Below are 18,961 nucleotides of genomic sequence, written 5' to 3'. Positions count from 1 at the left end.
ATTAGAAGAGGTGTCCCTCAAGCAATGGATACTGGACATGGATAAACGTGGCCTACCACCAACACATGCTACTGTGTGCAGAATGGCCAATCTACTTCTGTCAGACCTGTGACGGCTCACATATGATAGCTCATGGCGGTTCAACACTACGGCAATGGATGATACATCACAAACACCATCCAGTTATGTCGCCAACAATCCTCTTGAAACCTCTTCATTACCTAGATAGATTTCCTCTTCTTCTTTCTTCTCCAGATTCGATATTCTCGTCGATGGCTACAATAGTTTAGATAGGAATTCAGTTCGTTATTATCTACTATTCTGAGCCCGTGACAAGCATTGAATATGCAACCCTAATTCTGTTTGGACCCTGAGTAGGGCATACGAGCCCAGCGCGGCTTAATCGACCCCCAAGCATAGCCATGCCAAGACTCTTCAGGGCCCAGGCAGTGCTCGTACCTGGGTTTAGTTATATTTATACCGGGATCGACGAGCCGCCCCCACACGATCACATCATCATCGTCCACAGCAGAACCCCAGGTTGTACATAACCCCAGCAAGACCACCACCGTCAGTCTACACCATGTTTGACACCGCAAGCCTTTGCAAAATGACGACTTTACTATCCCTTCTGTGTGCTGAAAACTGGTGGTGGGACTCGGACGAGGAGAGCTATATCAGGTTTCACGAGGATGGCACCGGCGAAGTGAGTCTTAGAGTGTTGTAGCCTTTCACCGGTCTGAGCTGATTGTATCCCAAGCTGGTCGCTCATTGCGAGCTCTGTATGTTCATTGCAGCCCATTTCAACTGGAAACCGTACGGGCTGGATTTTTTGAGCAATGAAATCGACACTGCAGCTCCCTGGCTGCCTAGCTCGCGCCCATGTAATGTTGGTCAAATCGACATTGAAATGACACTCACGACCCGCCGCGTTCAACTTGGCAATATAGACATGGAACGACGCGAGATCAACGAGGACCGGCTTACTGATGAAGCATTTCTCCCTAATAGACTTACTCTCCGACTGGAGAAAGGCAAATTCATGACTGCCAAAGATGATCCAGTCGTCAGTGAGCTTCCATGCTATAAAACCTTCCAGTATCGTCTTTCCTGCGTTCCTTCGCCATTTCCATCACGACACATGTGGAAAGAGCCCTCTGGTGCGCCAGATCAGATACGGTTCTGGGAATGGAATCAATTCCAGTCCCATGAACGATCGGTTCAATGGCAAACCACTCAGGGAGGAAAGATTTTCAATAGATGCAAAAGGGCAATAGGCTTGGATTGATAGGTGACCACAGAGAGCTGGTTTTGACGTTTTAAATGAGCCAAGCAAATGAATCCAATAGACTCATGCCCCTTCATCTTGGGACATCCACCCTAGTACCACTACCTGAAAATTGCTAGAATCCCTGCGCAATCTGTCACCGACCAGCAAGCAAAGCAACTTACTTTGCCATAAGCAGGGTGAGCTGCGTGAATCAGGTGATAAATCACCTTACTACTACCTTCGACGACACCACCTTCTCTCTTTCTCTTTTGGTTGAGAACAAATACCGCTTCAATAAGTCGAGCTGCCCGGTAGATACCATCACTAAACAGCACCAGTGAATGGTAGCTGGTCATGTCGGAAACAGAAAAGGGTATTCAATAATCATAACACTCCAAGGATTCTCACTCTTGAACTTTTGGTGGAAGGTGTCTAGTAATTTACAAGGACTTGGTCATGTGGTATCACAATAACAAACACGTAGACTTTCATGAACAGGGGGATATGTCGACATTAACCATTAATATACTAGCATGTCTTGACATTGTCTTTGAAATAAAAGCAAAGAGTGTCAGCATGTCAAGCTGGCTTTGCAAGCCACTGTACATGCCACAGTCTAACAACTGGAACGGCAATTAGGCCACGGCAGGCCTTGACGAGGCTCTAAGCTCATTTTCAGCAAGTGGGACACTCTACTTGTACATACACGGATAAATATGGTTATTGTAGCCTGCATATCGCTTCGGCGAGGGGTCGGGGTAAATGAAATCATCCGTCCACCCATCCATCTATCCACTGTACATGCCCGTGAGTGTCTGAGGTATGGGGAGGGGGCGTGCTAAAGACAGAATTGACCACAGACGCTCGATTATAACCATTCGTATCTATTCTGCGACGTCCGGCGGCCGGTTTGCGTTTGATCCTACCAATCGCACACTATCCATATACATTGCCGGACCGGACATTTCGACCTTTAGGAGCACATGTATCGCAGTACATAAATTCTAGGCTCCAGGATACTGATCTTGAGTTAATACTGGAAGCTGATCTTTGCTTCGCCCCATGGATCGACTACGGCCCCACTGGGGCGCCTGAAGCTGCCACAGCATGTCATTCTCAAGACACAAGGCGATTCGCCTGTACCTAGTGTGTTCCGTCTATTTTATTGCTTGCTGCTTTCTGTTCTCCTTGAAACACTGGGTTATGCGTCATGGGCTTGACGTCACCCAGCGGCAAATGCAGCGTTCTTATCTGTGTTGCTGTAGGCTGCTAGTTCCTAGTTCAGCTCATATGCGGATTTTCATTCCATTTGGGCGCATGGACGACTGTTCTCCAGCCAATCATGAAGAGGTAGAAGCAGTATTTCTGAACCATTCCTGCCTACTTAAGGTGGATCAGACGCACGTTTCTCCAGCACAATATTATGACTCTATATCATTGACTCAAGACTGCATAGTTCTCTGATGGTCGGCATGGCCCAGAATGCCAATTGCGTTGTTCAAAATATGGATCTTGGGAAGTTGGAAGGTGTGGAGGCAGAGTTCAAGTCATTCTCCAATTGAAATGAAGTCCAATGTCTCCAAGGCACTAGGACCAAGATTAGCTATTCTTTGTATATGCCTATGATCCATATGTAACTAATTATCACACGCAGCTAATTTCCACAGGCAGTTACCTTATGTTAGAGACCATTAACTGTCCACAATCATTCTACAGCTGCAGCTCTTTTGTATGTACAGGTGCAAATGTAGCCCCATGTGGCTGAAGTTGTCACGGTCCAGTTTGCCATGAGGCTCAAATTGCCATAGGACCAGGTAGCAACGCCACAATTATTCTCTTAATTTAAGCTGTCTTGAGCAATTCAGGTGAGTTACTTTCAGTCGACTTCTGGATCCTGATTTCGCCGTCCGATGCCACACCATTATCAACTTTGTAGTCTCTTTGACCGACGCAGCAAAGGCTCGACGCTGGAGGATTGAACTGGGTGGTGCATGTTCCACAATCCGATCCTTTAGCAGGAAATTAGCGTTCCGCAGACAAAGAAAGCAGAGCTTAGGTCGCTCTTCTGGAGACTTGATCCGTACTTTGCTGGGCTCGTATGCCCTACTCAGGGTCCAAACAGAATTAGGGTTGCATATTCAATGCTTGTCACGGGCTCAGATTAGTAGATACTAACGAAATGATATTCCTATCTAAACTAGTATAGCCATCGGCGAGCATATCGAATCTGAAGAAGAGAGACCCTGATCTATCAACCAGAAACAATTCCCAGGCACGCAATCGTAACCCGGTATAAGCCAGTCGCCCAGCAAGAGTGTCTGCTCTCTACAGACAAACTACAAGATTTATCGGCTGTTTAACATGTTACATTTACACATGCCTCTGGTACTGTTGTACACTGTTCCCTGTGTAAGCCGAGTGAACAGTGAACCGACCCGGTGCTAAGGACGACACTTATGACTTGTCAAAATCGTACATGGACACCATGTAATCATTGATCTGACGCAATGTCTTCTTTTTATAGGAATAGAGACGCACGATGGCAAGAAACTAGTGTAATTGTCTCGTACCCTAGGACATTACACTCCAAACTGAGCGAACTTAATATAAAGTAATCACTCCATCGCAGATAAGGTACATATGTAAAGTTGCTTTAACTAGGGCGGGAAGGACCTAAAAAAAAAAAAAATACAGTTTTGATGCTGCACCGGATATATCCATCAGAACATTTGGTCTGTTGAATCCCGGTTCCCCACCGACTGTAAGACCAGGGTGTTGCAATATTCATTCTTAGATTCAGTACTGGTGTTCTTCTCAAGTAGCAGCTTCATCACTGCCTCATGCCCATACTCAGCTGCAATTATGAGCGGATTCCAACCGTATTTGTCCTTGGATTCGACGTTGGCATTCTTCTCAAGCAGTAGCTTCACCACTGCCTCATGCCCATTTCGAATTGCAATTATGAGCGGAGTCCGGCCATCTTCATTCTTAGATTCGACATTGGCATTCTTCTCAAGCAGGAGCTTCACCACTGCCTCATGCCCATTTCGAGTTGCAAGTGAGAGCGGAGTCCGGCCGTATTTATCCTCGGATTCAATATCATGATTCTTGCCAAGCAGAATTGACGCGGGTTTCCAAAGTCCGAAATATGCTGCAAGGTGCAGACCTGTCATCTTAGTTTCAGTTACAAAGAATATTTGGGATAACATAGCCTGGCTACAGGCAAATACTTTGGCAGTGTCCTCGAGAAGGTCCAACATCAACTTTTCTCCTTGAATGGGAGATTTGCCCGCGTGGTGTCCCCAATTTTGTGATGCATAATCATAAAGAACATGTAACTGTAATCTTTCTCTCAAAGCATCCTCTGTTGGGCAGTATCCTGCCTTGAAAACTTCAAATGACAAGTAGGTGATGCATGCCTTTGTCATGTCAATGTGGGCGTTGGGAAACCAACATTCCCAAGTCCGCTCGAAGTATTCTTGTGTGGTGTAGTGGACCAAACGGATAATGTCACTTTCCTTATCAACAATCACCAGGCCAGCGCATACAGAGACCATGAGTCCGACATCCACAATATTATCACTATCAAACTCAGATGTATTCTCCTCAACACCAATAGCATGTTGAAGCTCAGCAGATGTCAGACGTCTCTTAGCACAGGAGATCCATGATAAAACCTGCTTAGCAAGCTCTTCATGTTGTTGTATCTGACCTTGGATTCGCTGCATAGCTTTCTCATAAGCATCATCTAATGCTTTGGACCTTTTATCGTCATTTTTTTCCTCAACCGTGGTCTCCAACTCTTGGAGCGCCCGCTTTACCTTCTTAGTTGTGGTCTGACAGGCTAAGGAATCAACATAGAGCCGCGCGAGCAGAAACCTGGCTAGTATTAGCTTACTCAATTAACCCACTTCCCTCCAAGGATGGTACATACATTCCGTCAACTGCCTTGGCAATCTTGTTTTTAATCTGTTCCTGGAGAGAATCATTCTGTGAAATCAAAGAAGGACAATTCTGTAGTTTGGCATGTAGATACCTCTGCACATCTGTATCATCAGCGCGAATCTCAAGTCTGATGACTTTCTGAAATTTTGCTTCAATTTCTTGAATAAATCGTGATGTTGCAAAAAGGTTTGCCTTAATATCTGCTTGGAAGTTGAAGATCTCTTGCATGAACATATCACGGCCATCATGAGTGGCTCGGCATTCATCCAGTGCATCAATGACAATAAAAGTCCTTGAATAGAAAGCTGCAACTTGGTGAAGTGTATTTCTGATTTCACTGAGCGAAGGACAAGTTTGCTTAGGTTTATGTCGGTCATAAAGGTCCTTCACAGCGTTAGGTATAGTAGGCTGTCCCATGATTAATTGCTTTAAGAGGTTTGTAAGAAGATCAACTGGCCTCTGTTCCTGCTGCTGCTGGAAGGTGCAATATAGATATGCAATACCAATAGAAGGCTCATTTCGAAATTTATCATGGAGATGGTTGACAACAATAGATGTGATGATGGTTTTACCCGCTCCTGGCATACCGGGACAGAAAAGAGTCTGATTGGTCTGCTTGAGCCAGAGCTGAAATTCACTTGATTCTAACACCCACTCGCCAGTGCCTTCTTGTCGTTGGGCAATGAAATCATTTTGCTGAGCGGCATAATTCATTGGCGTAAGCCAATCAATAATGGCTTGAGATTTTTGGTCCCGTTGGTAGTCTCGTTGATGGGAGCGAATTTCATTGATGGCATTGGACACTCCTTCAAGCTGATTTTCTAACTCTAATGAAATCTCAGTTCATTAGCACTGAAGACTGAATACATTCTTTGCAGAATACATTCTTTGTGTTGACTGGCAACTATCCAGCCAATCACATTTCAAGTCATTGATGATATAGAAAGACTAATCAAAAATTTAAAGGATTAATGGAAACCTCACGTTTGATTGTAGGCATTTGCTCCACCTCCTGCGCTGGTACCAGCAAGAGAAGCTCCTTGGCAAATGCTGCTGCAACAGCCGCTGCGTGTTCCTGCCAGTTCTTGTTCTTATGCGCGTCTGCATAATCACAAATACCTCGGATAACAAGGCATGGGAAGTCATTCATCAGACCTGCTGCCTCCATCTCAAAGCAGAGAACTTTGCCGCCAAGTGTCTTGTTGATCTCATCCCGAAACGGCGCATCTTTGACCACCAGGTTGCCAGATGCAATAAGGCCATAATGCACGCGCATGTCCCGCGGTTTTCTGCGGACAATTTTGGTCTGGTCACAGTGAATGCAATAATTCGCCTCTTTCTCCTCTTCATCTTCTTCATCTTCTTCTTCATTGTCATATTTCTCTTGGCTCTCCTTGGTGTTCTCAATATGTTTGCAATCTGCTTTAAAGAGCACATCTTTTAACGACTTAGATCTGGTGTATTTCGGCGCGAGTCTGGGCCAATTGGTCTCCAGATCCTTAAGATACTGCGGTATCTTAGAACCTTTCATTGTATGCTCCTTCTCAATTTTCGTCAGCGCAGAGAGTAGCTCCGTAGGAGGACGGTTCAATGCTCCTGTGCGTTTGAAAGTGCTCTCTTGTTGAACTTTCCCGAAATCCCACTGCACTACTCCGCCAAACTCGTCGGTGGGGGTGCTGACTACCACATCACCTAACCTGACAGACTTTGGTACTCCGCCACCGATACCGACCATCAGGCCAAATTTAATTGATGGGAAAGTAGAGGTCATCCAAGCTGCAACTGTTGCTGCATTATTGTTGCCGATTTCACCTTTTGGCAAACATGCCACTACAACATTATGCACACCCACACGCCCGAGAGTATAAGAATTATGGTCATTAGGTTGCCTGGGGAGGTCTTGGTGTGTTTCATCGAGCATTGCCGCTGCAGCAATCAACTCCTTAGGCAGCGCGCAAACCCATCCCACAGTGTAGTCAATATGAGTTCGAGACTCGGTAGCCATCTCTAGTCGACTGCGAGAAAGGATTATGTGTGTTGTATCAAAGCTTGTTCAGGGGATGGAGCGGAGAGGATGGAGCGGAGTAACAAACCGAGCAACTTTGGTGATGTTTAGTTAGCTAGGTTTTTGATAAAGTCAAAAATGGTCTCTACCTGCTCAAACGGCATGAAAAACTTAACAAGGTTCATTCAAGGTCAAGATGGGTTCTTTGGCGAAGAGGAGAATTTGCTAAATACTGGAATCAGGCGAAGACATAACAGCATTCAGCTACATTGTTGGGCTGAGCCACTTAAGTGCGGGGTAGCACTACACAAGACTGCACTCCTCTCGTCTACACAGCCTTCTCAAGGCACCCAACAACCACAAGGCTGTATTCAGCTGCAAGGTGTGGAGTCTCTATAGCCTGCATCGTGGAGCACGATCCGTACTCTCCAATCAGAATTGATATGTGAAACTGTCGGAATATAGAGGTTCCTTACCGAACAATACCAACTGATGCCTGATTGATGCCTCACTGATATCATATGGCGCAAGCAGCTTATTCATTCCTTTGCCCTTATTGCTGTTAAAACCGCACATTCGCTTAGGATACTCTGTTAGGTAGCCTACGGTCTTATATAGGATCCTAGATAGCTTCATTTGCACAAATCAGAGACCTCGACCATATATGCTTGATACGTACTTTCAACCCTAACTAAGCCGCACCTCCGACAGTTTTGCTTGTTTGCAACGCAATTTCTAGAGAGCTCCAGACCATAGATGTGGTGGGTGTTGACCTTCCCTCTTTGCATTCTACATATCATTCGACTGTGTTCAGCCTTCCAATAACAAACAGCAGCATAAGCCGGCCGCTTTCTTGATTGACTGGTCTAGAAAGATAGTCCAGCAAAAAAGCAAAAGAGCAGAACCCTGATCTATGAGATGAATATTTACACGATATTGCTGAGTTTAAGTCATACCACTTGGTCTATGTTGATGAATCCGGATGCGATAAGCGGATAAGATTTAGACACACGGGCTGGTCTCCTCACGGTATCACACCAATGCAAGTATCCCGATTTCACCGCGACCAGCGTTATCAAATCCTTCCTGCATATTCTCAAGACGGCATTATCCTCTCCCGTATCTTCAAAGGTTCAAAGGTACAACAGATGCTGCCGCTTTTGAAGATTTCATTGAACAGTTTCTTCAGCACTGTGGGAGATACCCAGCAGAAAATCTGTTCTTGTGATGGATAATGCTTCCTTTCATCACCCTGAGCGGATAGAGCAGTTTTGCTCTAGTAAAGGGATCAAATTGGTGTACTTACCGCAATACTCGCCGGACTTGAACCCAATTGAAGAGTTCTTTGTAAAAGTCGAAGTTGATTGTTGCGAGTGATAGTCTGTTCTCGTGCGTGCCAGGGAGGAGGGACTTGATTATTCTGCCTTGGGCTGACTTTCTCGTGGTTGTATTTCTTTTGTATCTCGACGAAGGGGAAGGAAATTCATAAATTTGTATCTTAATGCTTATTGTACAGCCTTTGTGACTCAGATGAGGAGGCTGCATTCATTCAGTTCATTGGCTCAGAACTCTCAGCCTCGTCCGTTCAATCAGCCCCTTTCCCCGTCTCAGCGAAGTCACCTCTCAACTACTATGGCTCAGTACATAAGTTGTTGTTATTTAGGCTGGGAGAAGCAATGCAGGGAATTGTTCTAACCAAAATCAGTACAGCCGTAGGGTGTGGGAGCAGGGTTTCCCGTCCGTTCAGCCATATCTGAGCCGCATATTAAAGCACATGAGTTCGCACTGCGCCTCACCACATCTATCTATAAACCGATTTCTCGTATCTGGCTGGCTCTGCGAAATCATACACTCACGGGTCCATGCCAAAACCTAGATAAATGCCCGACCCCGCGTCGGATATATCCTATTGCGCGAACCTCCATGCAAGTTTCTTATCTCGGCAGACGTCCTTTTTACCTCTCTTTCTTTCTTTTTTTCTATTTCTTTTATCAATTCTTTCTGGTATATAGCTAGCCAATAGCCTCCAGCCTCACCCTGGTACATACATCATTCTAATACAACTTTATAAGAACCATGCGACTAGACAACTGCATGTATCAGGACATAATGCATCGGATGCATGCAAGACCCGAACAATTGTCAACTGAGGATGTATAAACCAATATGATTGACAAAAGAATTTGGATGTACAATAATCGGCGACAAATGACCAGTGTGTTGGAAATACAGTATGTAAAACGCTTTAGATCCCTCACCCGCATGGGCTCACAGCCTCGTCTCAGTTGTAGACTCAGTAGTATAATTACTTTTTCTTGCTTACGAAGTTTGTTTTTCTCCCGTTGTTCTCTTGCCTCCCCGTCAGCCTTGCCGCAGTCACTAAATAAATACTCATATTTATTCCGTCGGGCATGTGTCTTGGCCAACACTTGAATCTCGCTTGCCTGTACGCTCGAGGCATCACTAGTTCCGAACGCGCGCATTCTGGCTCTCCCCGAATTTGCAGAGTTGGCGCAATTACGCCCAAAATATATTTGGAGCTGGAATCGTTGTTTTCGCGTGTTTTATTCGGTTCCTTCCAACGGCAATCCAGACTCGATACACAGACTAAATGCTCCCCTCGCACGGAAACTTCGCGGTTGGCTGGATTGCCGCAATACACAAAGAGTATGTGGCAGCACGACAAGTCTTGGATGAAGTATACGAAGATCTTGAATTCCCACGCCCGGCCGAAGACCTCAACTCCTATACACTGGGACGCATGGAACGACACTATGTGGTGATAGCTTGTCTTCCATCCGGCTCCTACGGCGCCCAGGCTGCCGCAGAAGCCGTTGAGAGAATGAAAAGCAGCTTCCCGATGATACGCTTTGTCCTCATGGTGGGAGTCGCTGGTGGGGCGCCGACCCAAGCAGATGTTCGCCTCGGAGACGTCGTTGGAACTTGAGTAGTTCCTTACGGATTTGGAAAACGGACCCCCGGTGGCATGGTTTTCACAGGGGACATCGGCCTGTCCGCAGGGGCCCTGTTGACCGGCACGCAGAAGCTGGCAGCGATGCTTGTCGAAGGAAATCTGGACTTGGACTTCATCGTTCGACAGACATTCAACAAAAGCCCGAAGATCACAACCGAATACCAACGACCACATGAAAGACCCGACCGCCTGTACAAGTCCGAATACAATCACGACGACTCCTGTGACTGCCAGCTGGACTGTGCGCAGAATCTCAGCAGACTTGTGAACCGACCGGAGCGAAACGACTATTGTGTCGAAGTGCACTGCGGCAATATTGGCTCGGCAGACATAGTTGTCAAGGACGCGTTGTCTCGAGACAATTATGCCCGCGAATTCAGGCTTCTATGCTTCGAGATGGAATCGGCTGGCCTGATGAGCAAGTTGCCCTGTCTCCCGATCCGAGAGATTTGCGATTACTCCGATTCGCACAAGAATAAACACTGGCAAGGATATGCTGCGGCCACCGCCGCCGTCTACGCAAAGAGCCTGCTTAAGGTCATCCCTCCCGAGAATGTGCTCCAAACAAGAATTACCATGGACAAAACAGAACTTGAAAGACACATTCGTTCGATTATCCGTGATGTACAGCGAGTGGCAACATCTCGTTCAGTCGATGAAGATTCCCAAATCCGGTTTAAGCAGTTTAGGACCATCCAACCGATCACTGTCGCCGAAACGGGCATCTCCAAGCCGGGCACCTAGCTTTGAAACAAGGAGTAATGTTTCGTCTTTATCTTCAAGAAGTTTCGAATCTGGCCCTCACTTGTCATGGGACTCTGGCCATCCTTCGAATAGCCATGTCAACCAGCTACGTGGGCCACCAAAAACCCCTGGAAATGAGGAAGAGAAAACACCGGATGAAGCTGAGACACCAAGAATGGGGGTTTCAGAAATGCGAAAGCGATTCGAGATTGGCAGTCCTAATGCTCTCCGTGCTCACTGCTAGAGCCACCAACTAAGGTGAGATCATGAAGGTGAGGGAGGAAAGGATGTCGAATTTGAAGGATGTCTGGTCTTTTTTGCTCCGCGGTTTGTTTAATTGTTATTCCGTTTGAGTTTATATGCGTAGTACATTTAACAATAGTGTTTGGTTCGAAATCCTCCTGTTCATTTTCTTATTCTATTATTGGAATCGGAGCGCTATGCATTGTGAATGGGCATCCAGAGATACAGACAGCTGTGCATTTAGGTCAGTTAGGTTTTAGGAGGATAGGAGCGAAAGGAGTAGAAAGGATTCATCATCATCACATCTATAGTGTAGACCATTGTCAGATCTAGAATGGTATCTCTCCTTTCTGGGCGTGGACAACATTGGAATAGTACCTACGCATCAAGTATTTCCCTTACACCTTGTGATAATGCACTCCGATTCTCGAAGAGTAATAATCAAAAACGCAAGAAACAAAACTCCCTTTTCCCCCGAAAGAGTAAACCTATTACGTACGACCATAGGGTGTGGGAAAACCCTGATTATTTAATCAAGTTTATTGTCCATATCGAGCCCTAAAGCTATGACAGACCATATCCCATGAACTCGAGGCTCGTAGCTGTTTTTGGCCTCTTGTCCATATGAGTTCCCGAGGTGGCACCCCCTTCTGGTGGCACCCCCTTCTATACGCTTTCTGGTCCTTTTCCTCGCCCCAAACCGCCTGTATGTACAGGGCTTTTGAGCACAGTGCTCCCCTTGTGTTTCGGAGCAAAATGGGTGTGGCCTAGGCTGACTCTCAGCTTAGGCTAACCCCCCCCCTGCTACCCTTCTCCTGTTCTAATTGCCTCTTCCAATGCTTCCAGTCCCCATTCGTCATCTATCTGGGCCCTTCCCGCCGTTCGCTGTATGTTTGCTTGGGGTAGAGCTACACTGGTGCTGGCTAGGTCTGTAGCAACGCCCTCGTAGCTTTGGGCTCTCCTAAAAGTCGTCCTTGCGGGTGCTCCTCTGCAGCAGTGGGTCTCATAACCCCGTTTGTCTCCAAATCCTTGTCCTCTCAGTTATACCTGAGATAATTATCCTTGCCTTTTTTCGTATCACCACTTCAGGGGCAATGACCAAGTAGTTGCTCATTGAAACCTAAGCATGGACGGCTCAGCCGCGCTTTATGTTATGATATTATTGGCTCTGACACTCTGACAGCCTTGTCTCAAGCAGTGATCGAGGAATAGAAGAAAAAGCAATTATAAGGCAGCAAATCCTGACATTACTCATTATAATATCGTATTATGTCCTAGGAGTACTGAATGCCCCTTCGAACGACAATAATTCTTTACTCTCTGGTGACTGGAACTGATTCAGGAAGACGAATATCTAAACCGCTTTATACATTCCATGCCGAAAGAACAAAATCGAATCAAAGGAGGGGAGAAAAAAAAATGATTCCCTTCCAGATTGATCCCGAGATTATCAGTTTGCTTGAATCCATATGTATGAAGAGCTGCTTTCCTTTGCGGAAATGTACGAAGAGGCTGGGGACGACGAAACGTTGAACTCGAAGGAACACTTCGAACGCGCCCTGGTCAGAGCCGAAGGCTGGGTGGCTATGACGCCGGACGACCATCCAGCCTGCAACCGGCGTATTGAGACTTTCAATCCAATGCCAGCCAGGAGAAACAATGCAGATCATCAATCACCCAGATCGCCGCTGACGTTTGATCCAATTCCTACCACAGAGCGCGAACCGAGTCGGAGTGAACTGCTCGAGTAGCTCGATCGCACTATTGAACGCCAAAAGGCCGAGGCTGAGGCTATGCCGCGAGGACATTCAGGGCGCATGCAATCCTTACTTCTCTCCTGACCAGCCTTCTTCAGCGGTACTGGGAAACCAAACCAATTTCCGGCCTAGATCAGATAATCGAAATTGGACTGGAAGTTCCTGATCACTCGGACGCGGCTGATTGGCAAGCTTTATGGTTAGAAAAACTTGGCGAATGGTACAAAGATCGATTTCGGCACCATAGAAGAATCGAAGATCTTGACCATGCAATCAATACTTATGACAAACTGGTGAAGTCCGGAACAACCAATTCATCGAACCAAATATCTCGATTGGCCATGCTTGGCATGGCTCTACACGAACGTTTTATGAGCACTAGATTCAAAAGCGACTTGGACAATGCAATTGAATCTGCCACTAAAACACATGCAGCAATTTTTCAGATGGCTCTGGTATATACAAGATCCTGATGCTTCTTGGAGATTTGCTTGCTACGCGCTCCGATGAGTCCGGGTCAATTGATGATGTCAACCACGCTGAGATCATGAGTCCGGCATATAATGCCATGTTGCCTGATAATCCTGATCGAGTCATTTTCCTGAGAACCTACGCAATGTGCCTCGACAGACGATTCGAACGGACTGGGAAACTCAATTTTCTGAATCTTGCTATTCAATTGACAGAGCAATCGTCTAGTCAGTCTGAACTGATGATTCCCGAAACCTGATGGGTCTCTACCTTGGCAAGCGCTTTAGGCGTACTGGAGTCTTCAAGGATCTTGAAGAAGCGATATGGAACCTTCAAATGACCTTGGATCATATGCCCAGCGACCATCCCAATCGACCTGGTCTTTTGAACAACCTTGGGAATTGGCTAGCTACTTTGTTTGAGCAGACGGGTAAAATAGATGCACTGTATCGTGCTTTAAACATAAAAATAAGTATCTTGGGATCTTCTTTAAGAAGGAAACCGAGGAAAAGGAAAAGGAGGAGGGGAGGCTGAACAAAAGGAAAATGATGAAGAGGAAGAGAGGGGAAACCGGAGGTAAGCCTAGAGGTCCACAGGTCTGGTGGATTGGCGTCCTAATGGCATTTGCAGATGGCTGTATAGAATTGTGATTTTCCCAGCCAATCCACGTATGCAGTGAATCCTGTCTTTTTGGTGAGGATGTCGGCTACTGTCTGTTGGTCCCATGGATGTGCCGCTGCTTTGCGACTCCCTCAGCAGAAATAGAAGTGAGAAGGCTCCTTTCTGCAGCCATATGAGCTGGTCAACAGGGTATCTCACGTTTAAATCGCTCATGGTATTCTGCAAAGTCCCTGTGGCCGCTACTGGCAGCTAGAAGGCAGCCCAAAGCTGCTCGTGGTAGGAGGAATTCTAAGGGTCATTTTTCTAGGCCTATCCCAAGGTCTTTGTATTGTTTGGGAGCGTTTTCTGACCAGTACTGTGTAAAGGCGCGCCAGTGCACCTTCTGGGCTGCGCATTTAACTGCTGCGACTGAGGCAGGTGGTGGAGGGAGGACTAGGGGAGCATGGAAGCCCATTTTGGCCTCTTTCTCAGCTGCTTCATTGCCTTCGATGCCTGTATGGCCAGGGCCCATTTCACCTGCACCCTGCCTGGCTGTATGCCAGAGTTCCATGGGCGGTATAGCTGACTCCCGGTGGAGTGAAGCTGCTTAGCGAGGCCACACACAACCATATAAGACTTCTTTGTGTAAATAGACTCTTCTCTTCTTTTCTTTTCTTCTTAGATTCGATATTTTCGTCGATGGCTGCAATAGTCTAGTAGGAATATCAATTTGTTAGTATCTACTAGTCTAAGCCTGTGACAATTATTAGAGAATATTACTCTAAAGCGTTTATGTCTACCGCTAAAGTTTTTTACGCGGTTTTTGCTTAAAGGCTCATTTCTCGGTGTATCAAGTAGTATCAAGCGCCTTTTGGATCAAAATCTGCTTTGTGTTGAATGAGCCGACTGATAAGTGTCCCCTGCTGTGTATGTCGCTACCTAATGTCATCCGTTCTATCCTACTTCCCTATTCGTGCATTATATCACAAACCAGTCCACTCATCAACGACCAAGATTCGAAGGCTGTAGGTAGTCACTTTCTTAAGCCTAGGCTTAGGCCATCCTCTCTCTACAGCTTAGGCCGTCGTATGCCTAAGCCATAAGGGCAGATGGCGGCTTACGCTACTAGGAAGATGATGGCCTAGGCAGTAGACACCGTAGCCCGAACTAATCGACTCCTGAATTCCCCTCTGAGTTACGATCCGAGAGAACACCGTTTTAAGAACTATGATTGACTTCATGTCGGACCATTGACGCTATCAACAATTTCAAAGCAAGCAGGATACCCGGGATCAAAATTAGCTGCCGAGGGACACCACGGCCTGAGAACAAAAGAATCAAAAATATACAAGCGATACCATGCTGGTTTTTGATAGGCGATGATTAGTTAAAGGTCTGTCGCGGTCAGCGAGCCATAGTCTGTTCTATTCATAGAAACTGACAACCTGGACTAACGTTTCTATTTGCTCCCTCATATTCCGCCTCAAACCAAGCCGAATCATAATCAAGGGCGCTTTCTCTGTCATTAAAAATTCTTCTAATTGATTCCTTAACCAGAAGGCCTGTGAGAGTTTTGTTCTCTTTGTCGTGGTTGATAATTTTGGCTCTGAGCTGCTCCTCCTTCTGGTCTAATTCATCTCGTTGGAGCTGCACGGCTCTAAGCTCATGAGCATGATCAGCTTCAAGGGCGTTCTTGTTCAGCTCCATTGCCTGGATCTTGTTTTGTATGTCGAAGTGAAGGTCTTCCAATTGTGATGTGCGTAAAGGATCTTGCAAAGCTTCTGCCAGCCTCTTAGCTGCCAGGACCAGCAAACTGACACTGGTTGCTGTGATTGGCTGCCGGTGAACTGCTGTGTGTCGAATTTGACAAATTTTAGATAGGAGTGTGTCTAACTGTGAGCCTCTCAATTGCAAGGACTCATGGGGAAGTTGTGGTGACCACTTTGCTAAGAACTTCGTCCACTCTGTGAGCTCCATAGCCGCGGCACAATCCCATTCGTGGTTTTCGACTTCAGAAGGTAACCATTTCTTTGTAAAATCAAAACAGCATTCTTCTAGGACTTGTTGAATACTCGATAAGAGAGAATGCTGGGCACTATATGGAAAGTATGATGGATAGAGAGAAGGCATAGGTAATCTCGGCTCTAATGCAGATCCAGGTGCTGTCTAAATGTGAGTAATGAAGGCTCATCTCAGAAGCTCATTTGCTTACATGAATCGCTGTCTCCCTCAGCCTGAACCTGCGCTTCATCATGGGCTTGTAACTGAACAGACAGCGACCCTGGAGGAACCTGCGTCCTCTCACTGTCTTTCGCGTGAGCAAGTGTAATTTCTTCAAGTATATGTGCTGCTGAATGGTCTGCATCAGCTTCAAAGACATTGCTTTTGACGTTATTGGCAGGAGAAGGAGTAAATATATCGGGAAATTCCATCTTAGCCTTAGTGTCTGATTGGAACACTTGCTTCTTCAAGAGGGCTTGAACAATATTTGTGACCCTGTTGATCTCAAAATTGGGAATTGACGTATTGAGTGCAGCTTGGTGCTTCATGATGCGTTTTTTTATGGTCTTTGACTTTCGAAGCAAGGCATTGGGACCTATGAAGATTGCCTTGCATGCGAGGAAGATCTGACGCTTTTCAGCTGCAGAACATGTCATGATCGAAAGGTAAACAGAAGTAAGATATTTTCAGAGAGTAAAGTAAGATGAAGGAAATTTAGTTCAGCGGATGATAACTGGGAGATTAAAATAGGACGTTGTAATTGTCACCGCTTCCTGGCGATGTTGGGCGCGTTTGATCTCTTTGTCTCTTTGTTTTGTTCTAACCCTCCCATTCTCATTCCTTCAAGCCAAGCAAGGGGAGAGGATGGATGGAGGTAATTTGCAAGGTCTCAAAGAAATATCGAGAAGTAAAATCTTTGTAAGGCTTTTTCTACTTGCACGCCCAAGTCGGTAGTTTGCTGATTACTCCTGATAGCCCGGCTACTTGAGGTTACTTGGATATTACAGGAAAAAATTCAAATCCTCCTCAGGGAAGATGCAATTTATTGAAAAGACGATTGCCCGTATTAGTAGTGCCTTTGTCTGTGAACTTATTCTCAGAAAGACGAAGTGCAACAACCGTGAGTTTTGCATCATGGGCAAAACATCCGGATGGGACTGTGGCTGCAAACAGATTGCGACTGAACGACACCGACCACTATCACAATGTAAATAGTAGCATGGAGGTTGCGGATGTGTTCCACAAATTGCAGGATTGATTTGCCACTTTTATCACTGAATCCACCAGAATTATACTGCGTCGGTCCTTCAAGAGTCCACTAGTGATGTCATCATGGTCATAAGCGTGGATGAACATGGCACGTGGAAAGGCGTTGTTAACACCAAAAGCCATAGGTTCTCTACCTCGCATCAGTGCCGCAATCAATGTCGGTAACTCGTGCAAAAGCCGATGTCCGCCCACATTGTAGCCTTAGACATGTGTTATCAAGAACTCCTCGAAGCCAATCACGTCGGTCAAAAACTCATTTGCCAGATACCATCCAGCACGGTGATGCGCCTCCCTTAGCTTGGGACCTGCAACCGCGGTATCACGCATTGGTGTGATAAGCAAGTTGGTCACACCCCGTCAGTAGCATGAACAAGATGAAGATGCGCAAGAACAGAGTTGACGAACTCATGGCCTGTAAGTTCGATCTGAGGAAGCTTTTGTAGTATCCAGTCCGTGGTGATACAGCACTGGGGAGCAGGACTTGGCGCAACCAAATGTGGTTGTTATCAATTGCACTTATCAACTTTGCATCCATTGACTTACTCCTGGAATGCGCCTCTCCAACAACAACGACAGCTCGATCCGCTTTGCATAACATTTCCAAGTCCAACGGGCTATCTCCAAATACCCAAACATATAGTTGGTGGATGTCCTGTAAATGAGCAACTAGGGCCCCTTTAACAGTAGGAGTGACCACGAAGCCGTCTGGCAGGCGTCTCCTCCCACAACTTTCACCTTTTGGGATAGCCCTTCTTCCTCCAGTATCTTTTTCCAAATGCGACGTGGTCCACAGGTGACAACCACTGCCCCTACATGTTCTTTTCCAGCAACCAGCCGCAATAACGACACAAACTCGGGATACATAGTCACTGCCAATGCCACATCGAGACAGAGGTTATCAAACTGTCGATCGCCCACCATTTCTTCGTACAGTAAGGTAGCTTGCCGAAACGCGGTGTACGAGTAGCCAATGGGCCACTAAATAGCGTTTTGAGTGGGCATTCCTCGTTATGCTGCTGAAAATCATGGAGGAGTGCCGACACCCTCTCCGTCCGATCCGAGGATATGAGCTTGAGCAAAACACCATGAATCCGGCAAAGGTCACGCAACTGAGCCATTTCAGTTTGCTGCCATCTATGCAGGTGGTTGACTGAAAAAGACGGGCGAATTCTCTTTGCGTCGAGCTGACGACGTTGCGCAATAACCTTGGCTGGAAAGTCCAGATACAGTATGTGTGAAAAGGACAGCCAATAATTAGTCGCTTTAGCATGCCATTAGATTGGAAGAATTTCAGAGGATTGAGATTGCGCGGCGCGGCACGATGTTGGGTGATGGCTCACCCTCTCTATAGTGCACTCACCCAGACTCACCCCTGGTCGCGCGACTGAAAAGCGACATCACCTCTAACTGGGAGCCATCTTAGTTAATATAATTAATTTATTAGTACATACGACCATAGGGTGTGGAAAACAGGGCTTCCCGTCCGCTCAGCCGTACTTAAGCCACACGCCGGCCGGTTAGTAGTTGGGTGGGTGACCACCAGCGAATCCCGGCTGTTGTATGTTTTTGTTTTTGCTGGGATCTCGAGCATAGCGAGCTCGTTCATTTTGCTGAGTGATTTATTAGGAGGAAAGTATCGACCGGTATATACATATTGACATTCAACAACTCTGCTACGTTGG

At 46.3% G+C, this 18,961-nt stretch overlaps 5 protein-coding genes across 5 annotated transcripts; 3 read left to right on the top strand and 2 right to left on the bottom strand.

The window, feature by feature from the left end:
• Positions 1 to 3,990: 3,990 nt before the first annotated feature.
• ACHE_70294S (uncharacterized protein) lies at positions 3,991 to 6,950 on the bottom strand (the record flags this gene model as incomplete). The annotated part of the gene is made up of 3 exons (XM_043282611.1): positions 3,991 to 5,149; positions 5,205 to 6,042; positions 6,200 to 6,950. The coding sequence occupies 3 exons, from the start codon at positions 6,948 to 6,950 to the stop codon at positions 3,991 to 3,993; spliced, it is 2,748 nt and encodes a 915-aa protein (XP_043139973.1).
• A 2,881-nt stretch (positions 6,951 to 9,831) lies between these two features.
• Positions 9,832 to 10,167, top strand: ACHE_70293A (uncharacterized protein; the record flags this gene model as incomplete). The annotated part of the gene is made up of 1 exon (XM_043282610.1): positions 9,832 to 10,167. One exon carries the CDS (start codon positions 9,832 to 9,834, stop codon positions 10,165 to 10,167), a length of 336 nt encoding a protein of 111 aa, XP_043139972.1.
• Positions 10,168 to 10,206: 39 nt separating this feature from the next.
• Positions 10,207 to 10,938, top strand: ACHE_70292A (uncharacterized protein; the record flags this gene model as incomplete). Its single annotated transcript, XM_043282609.1, has 1 exon — positions 10,207 to 10,938. One exon carries the CDS (start codon positions 10,207 to 10,209, stop codon positions 10,936 to 10,938), a length of 732 nt encoding a protein of 243 aa, XP_043139971.1.
• A 1,742-nt stretch (positions 10,939 to 12,680) lies between these two features.
• ACHE_70291A (uncharacterized protein) lies at positions 12,681 to 12,932 on the top strand (the record flags this gene model as incomplete). The annotated part of the gene is made up of 1 exon (XM_043282607.1): positions 12,681 to 12,932. One exon carries the CDS (start codon positions 12,681 to 12,683, stop codon positions 12,930 to 12,932), a length of 252 nt encoding a protein of 83 aa, XP_043139970.1.
• A 2,460-nt stretch (positions 12,933 to 15,392) lies between these two features.
• On the bottom strand, positions 15,393 to 16,558 carry ACHE_70290S (uncharacterized protein; the record flags this gene model as incomplete). The annotated part of the gene is made up of 3 exons (XM_043282606.1): positions 15,393 to 15,404; positions 15,465 to 16,171; positions 16,222 to 16,558. The coding sequence occupies 3 exons, from the start codon at positions 16,556 to 16,558 to the stop codon at positions 15,393 to 15,395; spliced, it is 1,056 nt and encodes a 351-aa protein (XP_043139969.1).
• Positions 16,559 to 18,961: the final 2,403 nt, after the last annotated feature.

The sequence above is a fragment of the Aspergillus chevalieri genome, chromosome 7 (genome assembly GCF_016861735.1).
Source record: "Aspergillus chevalieri M1 DNA, chromosome 7, nearly complete sequence".
In the NCBI taxonomy this organism is placed as follows: Eukaryota; Fungi; Ascomycota; class Eurotiomycetes; order Eurotiales; family Aspergillaceae; genus Aspergillus; species Aspergillus chevalieri.
Note: the sequence above shows the minus strand (reverse complement) of the source record. Positions and strands in the feature narration are given on the sequence as shown.